The sequence below is a fragment of the Zonotrichia leucophrys genome, chromosome 11 (assembly GCF_028769735.1).
Source record: "Zonotrichia leucophrys gambelii isolate GWCS_2022_RI chromosome 11, RI_Zleu_2.0, whole genome shotgun sequence".
Lineage (NCBI taxonomy): Eukaryota > Metazoa > Chordata > Aves > Passeriformes > Passerellidae > Zonotrichia > Zonotrichia leucophrys.
In genome coordinates, this window is record NC_088181.1 from 7,839,292 (window position 1) to 7,852,307 (window position 13,016).

The 13,016-nt window shown below is 59.9% G+C and overlaps 1 protein-coding gene across 9 annotated transcripts; it reads left to right on the top strand.

Moving 5' to 3' along the window:
* The first annotated feature begins 394 nt into the window (after positions 1–394).
* Positions 395–13,011, top strand: MTSS2 (MTSS I-BAR domain containing 2). Of its 9 annotated transcripts, none has more exons than XM_064722844.1 (15): positions 395–543; positions 4,092–4,153; positions 4,256–4,329; positions 6,091–6,175; positions 6,346–6,437; positions 6,516–6,590; positions 6,846–6,854; positions 7,305–7,462; positions 7,543–7,650; positions 7,727–7,824; positions 8,329–8,539; positions 9,258–9,332; positions 9,527–9,703; positions 9,795–9,963; positions 10,673–13,011. In XM_064722844.1, exons 1-15 carry the CDS (start codon positions 475–477, stop codon positions 11,443–11,445), a joined length of 2,235 nt encoding a protein of 744 aa, XP_064578914.1. In that variant the 5' UTR covers positions 395–474; the 3' UTR covers positions 11,446–13,011. The 9 variants fall into 9 exon arrangements, with proteins under 9 accessions (XP_064578914.1, XP_064578916.1, XP_064578920.1 ...); XM_064722846.1 differs by having other exon boundaries at positions 8,332–8,539; XM_064722850.1 differs by having other exon boundaries at positions 8,413–8,539.
* The last annotated feature ends 5 nt before the right edge of the window (positions 13,012–13,016 follow it).

Below are 13,016 nucleotides of genomic sequence, written 5' to 3' on the forward strand. Positions count from 1 at the left end.
AAGAGCATCCCCGAGAACCACCGGGGCTGCCCCCCCTCCCCGGCTCCGTCATCCCTGCGCGTCCTCCGGGTATCCCGCAGCGGCTCCGGGAGCATCCCTGGAGCTGACCCCATCCTCCCCCCGCCCGCAGCCCCCGGCCCGCGGCGGGCGGCGCATGTGCCGCGCAGCGCCCGCCCCGCCCCGCCCCCGCCACCGCCCCGGCCGGAGCTCCCCGCGCCCCGCTCCGCTCCGCGCCCCGCGCCGCTGCCAGGGGGCGGCGGGTCCGTGCAGCACCCGCGGAGGGCGAGCGAGGGAGGGAGGGAGACAGGCAGGGGGCGATGCCCCGCCCGGCTCCGCCGCCGCTCCGCCGCTGTGCCCCCCCCGCCGCCGCCGCCGCCGCCCGGGCGCCGCCCGCCCCCCGCCGCCGCTGAGCCTGGCCCGCCGCCGCGGCCTCCCCCGGCGGCGCCGCCCGCCCCGGGCTGCCGCAGCGCCGCGATGGAGACGGCGGAGAAGGAGTGCGGAGCCCTCGGCGGCCTCTTCCAAGCCATCATCAACGACATGAAGGTAGGGGATCCCCCCCCCGCGCCCGGTTCTGCTGTCGTGACAGCGGTCCCCCCGCGCCATCCCCCCATCACCCGGCTTCCCCGGGCAGCCCCCGCGCTGCCGCCGCCGGTGCCCGTCCCGCGGTGGGTACCGAGGCTCTGCTGCCCAGCCGCGAGGTGGGGATTGGAACCCCGCATCGGGTACCGGAGCCCGAACATCAGCCCCACAGCGAGTGTCGGGGTCCCACATCGGCTGTTAGAGCCCGGCACGAGTTCCCAGAGCCCCACATCAGCCCCTTACTGGGCATTGGAGCTCTGTGTTGGGCATCGGAGCCCTGGAGATCGCAGCCCCCCATCATCTCTATATCCAGCTCTGGATATTGGAGCTCCATGCTGGGGATTGCAGCCCCACATCATCCCCAGATCCACCACTGGCTATCGGAGCCCCGTTCTGGGTGTTGCAGCCCTGTTATCCTTCACTGGGTATCAGAGCACCATGTCGGCATCAAGGTCTCACACTGGGTGCCAGAGCCCCGCATCAACCGCCCCATAATATTCATCGGGGCCCTGCACTGGGCATTGGAACCCATCCTGGGGATCCTGGCTCCATATCAGCCCTGTATCCATCCCGGGGTGCCCGAGTCCCTTGTCGGGTGACACAGCCCAGGCATCACTGCCCCACACCGGGCATTGCCACCCACTTCGGGCATCACATTGTCCCTGTCATTCCTGCCCCATGTGAAATCCCTGGATTTCTGTCGGACCCAGTGGGGTTGACACCAGTGGAACAAAAAGGTCCCCTAGCTCCTTGATCCCATTTCCTAACCCGGGAATAGGATATTGCCTCCACCCTCCCTGGGAGCAGGATGGGGCCATGTTTAAAAAAACCTTTTTGTTTGTTTGTTTTCATTTCAAAAAATACATTAAAAATGCTGGGGGGCATTTCAGACCAGGGGCCGAGTGGGGAGGAGGGGACCAGCCATGTTTCTTCATCTCTGGGAACCGAAATTCCCACAGCCAGCTCCAGCACTGGGGTTTAGCCCTAGTCATTTTTGGGAGGCAAATGCTCTCTTCCTCCTCCTCCTCCTCCTCTTCCTCTCTTCATGCTGCAGACCCGTCCAGACAATGCTGTCATTGCCAAAGCAGGGGAGGGGGGATAAAAAAAAATAAAAGCCTTGCTGGGAAGGAGATTAACCCCTTCGAGGGGCAGTGGTGGCTCTGCAGCCGGACTCTGGCTCAGGGCTGGGAGAAAAGCTCCAGGGAGAAAATCCCAACTCTCCCAGGGCAGAGGGATCCAGGGCTGGTGCAAAACGGGTGCTGGGGTGATTGGCTCCCTCCCCCAAATGCCTTCACCCCAGCCACCCTCTCCAGGCAGCCTGGCTGAGTCCCACACCCCCAGGAGGGAGGTGGGGGCAGCCCCTGCCTCAGTTTCCCCATTCCCCTGCTGAGGGTTCAGAGGGGATAAGCCAGCCCAGAGCTGTCACCTCCCAGGGACATTCCCAGCACCATCCGGATGCGGTGGGGCTGGGAACCCCTCACCCGAGGAGAGTGGGCTGGAGTCAGTTTCATATCACTTGAAGGTAGGAAAGATTAAAGAAAAATGATGAAAAAGGAGGAAAACCCCACCACACTACAGCTGGGCCTCAGCCTGTGCCCTGCACAGCCCTAGCCGAGTGCCAGTGGCACCTGAGGGTGTGCTGTCCCCTCTCCCTGCCATGTGGGTGTCCTGGCACGGGCACTGGGGGACAAGTAACTCTCTGCTTGAAGAACTGCTGGCATTGTAGGGCAGTGATGTGTTTATGGTCCTATGGCTGGGACCCCTGTGCTGATCACAGGGCACAGGGACCTTATTTTGGTGGTGGGTGGCTATTTCAGCACCCCTTGGCCTGTGGTGGGGGAGCATTTGTTTGTTGGTGACAATCCCTAAGCTGGCCTCATTCCTGTTGCCTCTCCTCATATGCTCAGTGTCCCTGAGTGACCTTGGCATGTCCTTGTGCCCATTGTCCTCTTCCCCATCCTCCTCATGCCGGGCATCACAGGGATTTGGGGGCATCTCAGTCTGCTCCCTTCTACAGGGGAGCCTCAGTTGTCCTGCCCAGGGTGGCCAAGGAAGGTGGCCCAGAGCCAGTGGCCCAGGAATGATGGCCCAGCCCTCTGGCAATGACAGTCCATGGGGACCCACAACCAGGGGATCACTGCCACAAGTGATGTGTGAAGTGGCACCCTCAAACCCTTTCTTTGCTGGCTCATGAGGAAATTGGAGCTTTCATGTTCCCAAAAAATGCTGGGCTGGTCTCATGCTGCCTCAGTGCAAACCTTGTCCCCAAAGCTGCCACAAGCCATAGTGCCCATGGGGATGTGTGGCAGTGTACATGTCCCAGCCTGTGGCTGCCCTAGGGGAATTTACAGATGCCTGTCACTGCCATCGGATGGTGATACCAGGACAGCACCAGGATTTTGTCACTGGGACCAGGATTGACCTTGCTAGGAGAGCAGCACCAGCATGGCTTCACCAGGATGATGACACCAGGACTGGCCCTACTGGATGGCTTTGCTGGGATAGTAGCACTGGGACCAGCTTCACTGGAACAGCACTGGAATGGCCTTGCCTGGATGGTGGCACCTGGATAGCTTCACTGGAATGATGGCACCAGTACTGGCCATGCAAGGGTGACACTGGGATGGCCTTGTCAAGACAGAACCAGGATTAATCTCACCAGGGCAACATAGACTGGCCTTGCTGGGATGGTGACACCGGGATAGCCTGGCTGTATGGAGGATCAGGATCAGCCTTGTGATGGCACCAGGATGGCCTCGCTGGGATGGCGCTGCAGCTGGCATTCTGGGACAGTCCTCACTGGAATGGCAGCAGTGTGGTCTTCACTGGGACAGCGCTGAGATAGACTTCTTGAAAATGGCACTGGGATGGCCTCGCTGGGATGGTGGCACTGGGACTGCCCTGGGATGACTCCACTGGAATGGATGGTTGCACAGGACAGCCCTGGACCAGCCTCGCCACAAGGGCAGTGGGAATGGTCTTGCACAGATGGCCTTGCCAGGATGGCACCAGAGTGGCCTCATTGGCACAGCACTGGGGTGGCCTCCCAAGCACCTGTGCCCTGTCCCTGTCCCCACACAACTGCCCCATTCAGGGCTCTGGGGACCCTGACCTCCCCTCCTGCCCTGTCAGTCCTTAGGCTCAGGGGAGATGGGGACTGGGGCTCCTGTTTTGGGACTGGAGCTCTCCGTGATGGTGGGTTTGGGGGGGAGCTGCTGCTGGGGGTGTCTCCTCTACTGCTGGCCAGAGTCTTAAAGATTTTTCATTTCATGCCCTCAATGAGGAAGAAATCGCTCAAAATCCTGAGGTCTCCGTGGTCTATAAGTTTGGGTGGCCAGACTGGAAAGGGAAAAAATCAGGAGGGAAAAGAGTTATGCTCAGCCTTTATTAGCTGTCAGAGAAGCTATTGAGCTGCTCTCTTTGCACCAGTGCAGGAGGGACCTGCCCTGACTGGGGAAGCAGTGCAGGGGGTGAGGGTCCCTGTCTCTCACCATCACCCTTCCTCCTTGCAGAGCTCCTACCCCATATGGGAGGATTTCAACTCGAAGGCCACCAAGCTGCACTCCCAGCTGAGGTGAGTGGCCAAAGGGGGGTGGGACATGGGGGATCCCCCTCCTCGTTGGCACATCCCAGGTATCCCACAGCTACTGAGCTCCCCTCGCTCTCTCTGCCTCAGGACCACGGTGCTGGCCGCAGTTGCCTTCCTGGATGCCTTCCAGAAAGTGGCCGACATGGCCACCAACACCCGAGGTAGGGGCCTCTCTCCTGGGGGTGGGCGTCCCCAGGCTTGTCTGGGCAGGGGTCAGGTGGAGAGTGTCCCCCTGGGGTGTCCCCTGCCCACATTTCTGGGGCAGACTTCAAGCAGCAGCTTCACCATCCACAGAGAGATGTCCAGCCTGTTCCCACACCAAGGTGGAGCATTCCCTGGGACTCAGCGTTGGAAGGATGGAGTGGGGAGGGGGAAGGAGGTGGGCACCCATGTGGGTGCTGCTCCTTATCACCCATGGGTGCTTAGCCACATTTTCTGTTGGGGCTTGGACGCTCAGGGTGGCTCAGCTCCACATCAGGGTCTCCTGCACCCGTCTCTGCCCCCCAGGATGCAGAATCCACCTTGCTTGTCCCTGGCCCCTGGAAAGTTCCCAGGGGTCCCAGCTGCTCCAGGGGTCTCCAGGGAAGGGGAATTAGCTAGAGGGAGATTCAGGAGTCCGAGCCTCACTGTTTTGGGGACAAACCCTGACTCACTAGGGAGGTGACTGAAGAGCCAAGGCTGCCTGTGGGGTCCCCCATACTGTTGGGGAGTGAGGGGGAAGGATCCCCGGACCCTCTCTGGGTGCCTGCTGGCAGTGAGGAGCCACTTCCCACTGCCTGGCTTCTGCCAAGCAGATGGTCCCGGGCTGGTTTGCAGACTGGCGGCATCCAGGCCATCTGGAGCCACGCGAGGAGGAGGAGGAGGAGGAGGAGGAGGTGGAGGCAGCAGCTTGAGCCAGGATCAGCTTTGCCTCCAAACCCACTAGCCCACTGCACCAGGGGGATTAGGGCTCCTCCAGCTCCCTGTCAGCCCAGGCAGTCAAAGCAAGGAGGAGGCACAGGAGCAATGCTGGGGACAGCTGGGGACCAGGAGTCAGTGTTACCACAGGAGTCAGTGTCACCCTGTAGTGCTGCTATACCTGCAGGGCTTTTTGGGAGGGTGGGCAGCAGAGCAGCAGCGTGGGGAAACTGAGGCACTGGGTGGGGGCTGGCTGCTGGCCTTGCACACAGTGCATGAGAATCGGATTAGAAGCAGCAGGAGCTGGGATAAGAGCATTAGGAGCTGGATTAGGAGACTACCCCAGTGTAGGAGAAGGCCCATGGGTTCCCCTATTTCCATAGCACTGGGAGACTGAGGGACATCCAAAACTCCTACAAAGGAGTGGGAGGTTTTTTTGGAGGCTTTTTTAGGGGAGGAAAGACTAAATGTCACTCCTTAGTTTGCACCCAAGGATTTTTGATTTCCGTTTTTCGTGGGAATCGCCAGCAGCACTGCCACCATGTGGCCATCCTCGGGCTTCAGCGGTTTCACCTAAAAAGGATGCTCCTGCTATCTGCTGCTGTCAAATATCCCCCCAGGAGTCTGGACTCCCTTTTTATCCACTCGTGATTGTGCCTGGAGGTGTGGGACAGAGCTGGAACTGGAACTAAGGCAGGGTACCTCATCGCCTCCCTTCCCTGGCCCCCCAGAGCCAAATTTAAAACAAACTGGGAAAATATGGGAGCAGGTTCTAATTTCAAAGCCTCCAGAAGAGATATTTAGTGTTTCATGTAATAGTTAGTAGGTGATAATTTATTTATTTATTTTGTGGATTTATCGTGGAAAAAAACAAGCCACTCCCTGCCTAAAGTGTCCCCAATGCCCAGTGCATCCCAGTGCTGATCGTCCCTGTCACGAGCCACCTTGCTCCCACCGTACAGACTGGGCTGGGACTGGTGTGGGGGTGTCCCTGCCCCCCTCAGCAGCACTTTGCTCCCCCCCAGGTGCCACGAGGGACATCGGCTCGGCGCTGACCCGCATGTGCATGCGGCACCGCAGCATCGAGGCCAAGCTCCGCCAGTTCACCAAGTAAGCGGGACCAGCAGCAACTCCAAACCCTTGGTGTGGGTGACACAGCCTGGCCAGGCTCATTCCCTCCCTAAGGAGGGGATGCTGGGTGCTGGCTGGGCATGGATGGGGAATGGCTCCCCCCTGTCTCCAGCACTCTCCCACACTCTGCTTCTCTCTCGCCGCTCCAGTGCCCTCATGGAGAGCCTGATAAACCCTTTGCAGGACAGGATTGAGGACTGGAAGAAAACTGCCAATCAGCTGGACAAGGACCATGCGAAAGGTACGAGGGGGACAGGATGGATCTGTGCAGGGTGACTGCTGGACAGGGTCCCCTCTGACAGCACTTCTGCACCCCCAGAGTACAAGCGAGCACGCCATGAGATCAAGAAAAAGTCCTCTGACACCCTCAAGCTCCAGAAAAAGGCTCGCAAAGGTGAGAGGGGGTCACCTGGGGGGTGCCCCCACCAGCCCCTCCGCAGCACCCCCAGCCAGGGCCGGTATCCCGGCTGTGGCACTGCCAACCGGGGGTGGGCACTGAGGGGGTCCTGCTGCCCCCCTGTAGAAAGGGAGGTGCCAGCACGGCCCGGGGGTGGCAGGGAGGTGGGGCATGCGCCCCGGCCTTCGGCCTCTTTTCACACGTTTTCTCTGTCTCCTTCTCTCTTCCCTCCCCTCCACATCCTTCCTGTAGAGCTACTTGGTAAGTGAACCGCTGCCCCCCACCACCGGCCCCCTCTCTGCTTCCTCATCTACTCCCCCCAGTCTCCCCAGCCTCTGTCTGTCTGTCCGTCCGTCCATCCACTCCCAATTCCCACCCTCACCCTGCTTTTAGCTTAGCTTAGCCTGCACCCCGTGTCCGGAGGCAATGCCAGACTCACTATGTGGCAGCCCAAGGGCTCCTCTGGTCCCAGGTGCCAGGGATGGGGATGGAGTGGCAGAGAAGCCCCCTGCCCAGGGCTGCTGTGGGGTGAGGGTGCTCCTGGACCTTCCAGGGAGATGGGCAGAGTGGGAGACCAATGGTATGTGCTGGAATGTGAGGATGGGGTGAAGTCCCCAAGCTGGGGGAATGGCCTCGGCTTGGCAGTGGCACCGCCAGCAGCCTGGGGAGGGTGTCAGGGGAGCCCAGGGCTGACAGTGCCCCATCTCTCAGGGAAGGGGGACCTGCAGCCCCAGCTGGACAACGCGCTGCAGGACGTCAATGACATGTACCTGCTGCTGGAGGAGACGGAGAAGCAGGCGGTCCGCAAAGCCCTCATCGAGGAGCGGGGCCGCTTCTGCACCTTCATCACCTTCCTGCAGCCCGTGGTGGTGAGTGCTGGGGGCTGGGAGGGTCAAGGGTTGTTCCTTCTGCCCAGTGGATGCTGATGCTCTCTCTTGCCTGTCTTCAGAACGGGGAGCTCACCATGTTGGGGGAGATCACCCACCTGCAGGGCATCATCGAGGACCTGGTGGTGCTCACTGCTGAGCCCCATAAGTTGCCCCCTGCCAGTGAGCAGGTCAGTAGGGGCAAGCCAGGGGTCAGGGGAACAGGAGAGCATCTTTGGGGGGACTTAGACCCCATCTTTCCTGCAGGTGATCAAGGACCTGAAGGGCTCTGACTACAGCTGGTCCTACCAGACGCCCCCATCCTCACCCAGCAGCTCCAGCTCCCGCAAATCCAGCATGTGCAGGTATGGTGAGGTGGGCTCCACACCCAACCACAGCCGGGAAATCCAGCCCTCTTCGTTAACCTCAGTGGGTTAATGATGCTTACAGCCTTTGGGGATGCTCACAAGGTGCATGTCCACCTTCTCATGTCCATATGGGCAGGTGGCTTCCACTAATATGGAGGAATTGGTCTTGGCACACTGGGCAGGGCTGGTGGACCTATGGGACAGGATGGGGGCCCAACACATGCGCTGTCCTCCAGGGTCTGGGGACAATGTGTGCCATGCATGGGTGTCTGGGGGCAAGCATACTACCTCTGTCATGTCCCCCAGCCTGTTCCCTGCCGCAGGGCCACCCCAGGAGGCAAAGGGACACCCCCAGGAGGACTACATGCCTCAGTTTCCCCAGGCTGGGATGTGTGGCAGGGCGCTGGCCATCCTGCCACCTCCAAACCTCTGTCTTAAATTCTCTTTTCCTTCCTTTGTCCTGGCCACCGGCGTGTCCCCGTGCCCCCGGCGCCCCCCCAGCAGCGTTAGCAGTGCCAAGGGTGGCATGGCGTGGCCCGGCGGGGCTCAGACCTGCTCACCCAGTTCCACCTATCGCTACCGCAGCCTGGCGCAGCCCCCCGCCGCCGCCACCCGCCTCTCCAGCGTCTCCTCCCACGACTCCGGCTTCATCTCCCAGGACGCCGCTTACTCCAAACCACCTTCCCCCATGCCCTCGGACATCACCAGCCAGGTACAGGGAGGCTGCTCCGTGCTGCCAACCTCCATGCCTCAGTTTCCTCTTCCATAGAATGGGTGGGTGGTGCTGGATGCAACACAAGGGTCCAGTGCACAGATGATGAGACCCACCTTCAGAAGTATTTCCATCTGTGTTGGCATCATGGGAAATAAATATTTGGAATATTGAGGGTGCCTGCCATAGTTATGGGCATCCTGGGCCCTATCAATTAATTCCCTCAGGGATGGGGCATAGATATCCCTCTCCCTGTGCCAAGAGAACAGGGTGTTTCCCAATCACCACAGCCCCATAATACCCAGTTTGTGCCACCCATCACACAGCATGGAGCAGAGCTTCCCTTTCATGCTGCACCATCCCCAGTGCCAAGGATGCTTCAGGATCCCCAGGGAGTTGCCATTCCCACCTGTCCATGCTAACCTGGCATCACCAACCCAGCAAGGTCCCCGCTCCCCAGAATACTCTTGGCTCTGCATGCATGGCTTGGGGTGAGAGGGGCAGGGTTGGGGCAGTGCCTCATCCCAGTTCTTGACCCCGCTGCCAAGGTCACATCCTGCTCTCCATCCTGCAGCCACGGCCAGAGGGGAGGAGGGCTGGGGGCCTCGCCCAGCCAGGGAGCTGTGGGTGCTGCTCTAACCGGGGTCATGGCTCTGGCTTTGCTTGCTAACTGCCTCTTCTCTCACCCTCCGGCTCTCGGCTCGTCACGGCACAGCAGAAGTCCTCCAGCTCGGCGTCCTCAGAGGCATCCGAAACCTGCCAGTCAGTTAGCGAGTGCAGCTCCCCCACCTCGGTTAGTCCTTGCCATGCCACCAGGGTTGCATTTCACACGTGGTTCCCCCCTCACTTCATGGGACCCTCCCCTCCCTTCCTGCCTGGGGCAGAGCATCCTGAGCAGCACCCGTGCCTTGACACGGGGGACATCAGCTTGAGACCTCTCCTGCTCCCAGTGTCACCAGCATGATCCGCATGCCTTGCCCGTTGCAGGACTGGTCCAAGGCCAGCCCCTATGACCAGCCGGTGGTGCCCACCCTGCAGCGGCGCAAGGACCGCGTGGAGCACCTGCGGGAGGCCGAGATGGGCTCTCCTGCCGCGGGGTACCCGGGCGTCGGTGCCGAGGATGCTCCCAGGCCCCGGATGTCACCGGCTACAATTGCTGCCAAGGTACCAGCTGTGGCAGGGAGGGCACAGAGTGGGGGGCTCCTGGGGACTCCCGGAGGAGGAGCCAGGGTGCTGACAGTGCCCTTTGCCCCAGCAGCATGGGGAGGAGGTGTCCCCTGCCGCCAGCGACCTGGCCATGGTCTTGACCCGTGGGCTGAGCTTGGAGCACCAGAAGAGCAGCCGGGACTCGCTGCAGTACTCCAGTGGCTACAGCACGCAGACCACCACCCCCTCCTGCTCTGAGGACACCATTCCTTCCCAAGGTACTGGCACTGGGGGTACCTGGGACCACCTGAAATGGCACTTAGAGTGGGGAAGGGCACAACAGAGGGATTTTGGTGGTCCTGGGGCACATTGCTGTGCTGTGGGTGTCATAGCATCAGGCTGTGGTCATACTGTGTAGGGGCTGGTGCCACAAATAACCACAGCTTTTCCTGGTTATTTGGGTGCTAGCTGGGGCTCAGTGGGTGCAGTTGTGCCAGGAAGTGCCATAACAGGTCGATGTGGTAATGTCTGTGCACAGAGGTTGAGTACAGGTGGAGATGGTGGCAGATGGTAGGTGATGGCAACAGAGTCACTGGTTGGAGATCAAATAACCACATCTGTCATGATGTTGGCATGATGATGGCTGAGCCAGTTATGAGCATGTGGTGGTGGCAGTAGAGATTGGCTGTGATCATGTGGTGATGGCTGTGATTGGGGTGGTTGTGGTGGTGACAGTTGGGTTTGGTTGTAATTTCAGTGTGATGGCTGGCATGACTGTGCTTTCCTACAGTGGTGATGTTTGTGTTTGATGATGAGCATGTTGTACCAGCAATGACTGGGACAGTAGTGGTTATGTGACAGTCATGGCAGTTGAATTTGGTTGTTGTTGTGCTGTGATGGAGAAGGCTAGGGCTGGCTTTAATGATGTGGTTGAGCTTGGCTACCCCTGCCCCCCCAGCCACACTGATGGTGCTGCTCCCTCCCCAGGCTCCGACTACGACTGTTACTCGGTGAACGGTGACGTGGAGTGTGACCCCCAGAGCGATTTCGACAAGTCCTCCACCATCCCACGCAACAGCAACATCGCCCAGAACTACCGGCGGATGATCCAGACCAAGCGTCCCGCCTCCACGGCCGGGCTGCCCAGCGGCACCAACCTCCCGGCCGGCAGCACCCCAGGGGTGGCCACCATCCGCCGCACGCCCTCCACCAAGCCCTCGGTCCGCCGTACGCTCTCCAACGCCGGCCCCATCCCCATCCGGCCCCCCATCGTCCCCGTGAAGACCCCCACGGTGCCCGACTCCCCTGGCTACGCCGGCCCCACGCGGGTGGGCAGCGAAGAGTGCGTCTTCTATGCCGATGACGCTTCTCTGAACCCCCTGGATTTTGCCAAAGCTTCGCCCAAGCGGCTGAGCCTTCCCAACACCGCCTGGGGTGGCGGTGCCATGGAGATCTCTGTCTACCCCGGGGCCGGCCAGCACCTCTCCGCTGAGGAAGAGGAGGACCAACAGCTGGCCGCCAACCGGCACAGTTTGGTGGAGAAGATTGGGGAGCTGGTGGCCGGCGCCCACGCCCTGGGGGAAGGGCAGTTCCCCTTCCCCACCGCCCTCGTGGGGTCCGGCCCCGGCGAGGAGACCCCCGCGCCGCCCCCCGCGGCCTCCATGGACCCCCCGGCCGAAGACATGCTGGTGGCCATCCGGCGCGGGGTGCGGCTGCGCAGGACCGTCACCAACGACAGGTCGGCCCCGCGGATATCGTGATGCTGCCCCGGCCAGGGGGACGTGCCCGATGGACCCCGGGGGCACCCGCTGCCCCTCCCCGGGGACCCCCACCCGCCAGCACCCGCTGCCCTGTCCCTCTCTGCTGCCCCTGCTTCCTGCCCCTCTGGCTCCTCCTGCCCTGCCCTCTCCTCACATCCCTCCTTCTCTTGCTCTCTCTTTGGTCCTTTCTCTTTTTCTCCTTTTCTCCTTTTTCCTATTTACTGCTTTTTTTCTTTTGCCTTTTTTCTTTTGTTCTTCTATGTCACTTTTCCTTCTCTTATTTCCTTCATTTTTCCATTTTTCTCCTTTCCCTCTTCTTGTCCTCTTTTTCTTTTCCTTTCTTTTTGACTCTTTTTCTCCTCCCTTCTATTTTCCTATTTTCTTCATTTTCCATTATATTTCTCCTCTTATTTTCCTCTTCTTGTCCTCTTTTCCATTTTCTTTCTTTTAACTCCTTTTCTTTTCATTTCTTTTTAACTCTTTTTCTCCTCCCTTCTATTTTCCTCTCTTTTTTTTCCCCTTTCTTTTTTTCTCCTCTTTCCCTTTGTTTCTGTTTTCCTGTTCCCCTCTGGCTTTCCCTCGGGCGCAGGCGGGTGGCCCCGGCCGCAGCAGGAGAGGACGGTGCCAGCAGGGCTGTGCCAGCCGTGGAGCACCAGGAGCACCAGGAGTGGGGGGCCCTGGCCCCATTCCCCCCCAGCTGCCTGCTTGGGGCCAGCACAGCTCAGCCTCATTCCAGGGGGCAGAAACAACGGGCTGAGGGTGCAAGGGGGGAACAAGAAGTGGGGGACATGTGAGAGGGTTGGGGGGCTGGGGGTAGAGGCACTGCAACCCCCTCTGTCTTGGGGGGACACCAGGGGCAGGGGCTGAGGATGCTGAACCTCCACTTTGCCCCCCCTCACAAGGATCACCTGGGACCCCCCACAAACCCCCCGACCCTCGCTCAGCACCCACAGACCTGTGCAGGGTTTGCTCAGAGGGGGCTCCAGGCACGGGAGGTTTGACTCAGCCCCCCAGGCAAAGCAGCTTCTGCCGGCGGCTGGAGGAAAGCACAACCCCGGCCCCGCTGTACATAGCCCCCGCCCCGCTGTCTGTCGCATCGCAGCCCCCCTGCCCTCCCCCTTAGGAATAACAATTTAGTTCTGCCCCTTTCCCCTTCTCCTGCCCAGAACCGCTGAGGCCAAGTGACAAATGTTTGGGTTTGAGGGAGGGGGGGGGGTCTCTTATTTTGTACAGAAAACAAAAATTCTTTGGAAAAGAAAAAAAAACTGACCTGTCTTTCGACTGAAGTAACTTTTCTGGTGCTGTTGTTAACTTGGTCCTTATTCTTTTCTTTTTTTTTAATTTATTTTCCCCCTCGTGTTCCCGCCTCTGCCGCCGCTTCCCCTCTCCCCGTCCCTCTGCCACGTTTCTTTCTCTTTCTTTCATTCCGTCTTTTCTTTTAATTTTTTTTTTCCTGGTGGTAATTCCCCTCTTTCCCCCCCTCCCCCGTTTTCCATAGTCACTGCTACAAGTAACGAATGCACTGTGAAGATTCCAGTATTAATAAAGGTTGTACTGTAATTAATAGCCTT

Excerpts from the sequence above, each read along its gene's own strand:
- MTSS2 (XM_064722844.1), top strand. The coding sequence starts at position 475 with ATGGAGACGGCGGAGAAGGAGTGCGGAGCCCTCGGCGGCCTCTTCCAA. Across the intron at positions 6,438-6,515 it reads GGACAAGGACCATGCGAAAG|AGTACAAGCGAGCACGCCAT; the intron begins GTACGAGGGGGA and ends CTGCACCCCCAG. Across the intron at positions 7,651-7,726 it reads TGCCCCCTGCCAGTGAGCAG|GTGATCAAGGACCTGAAGGG; the intron begins GTCAGTAGGGGC and ends TCTTTCCTGCAG.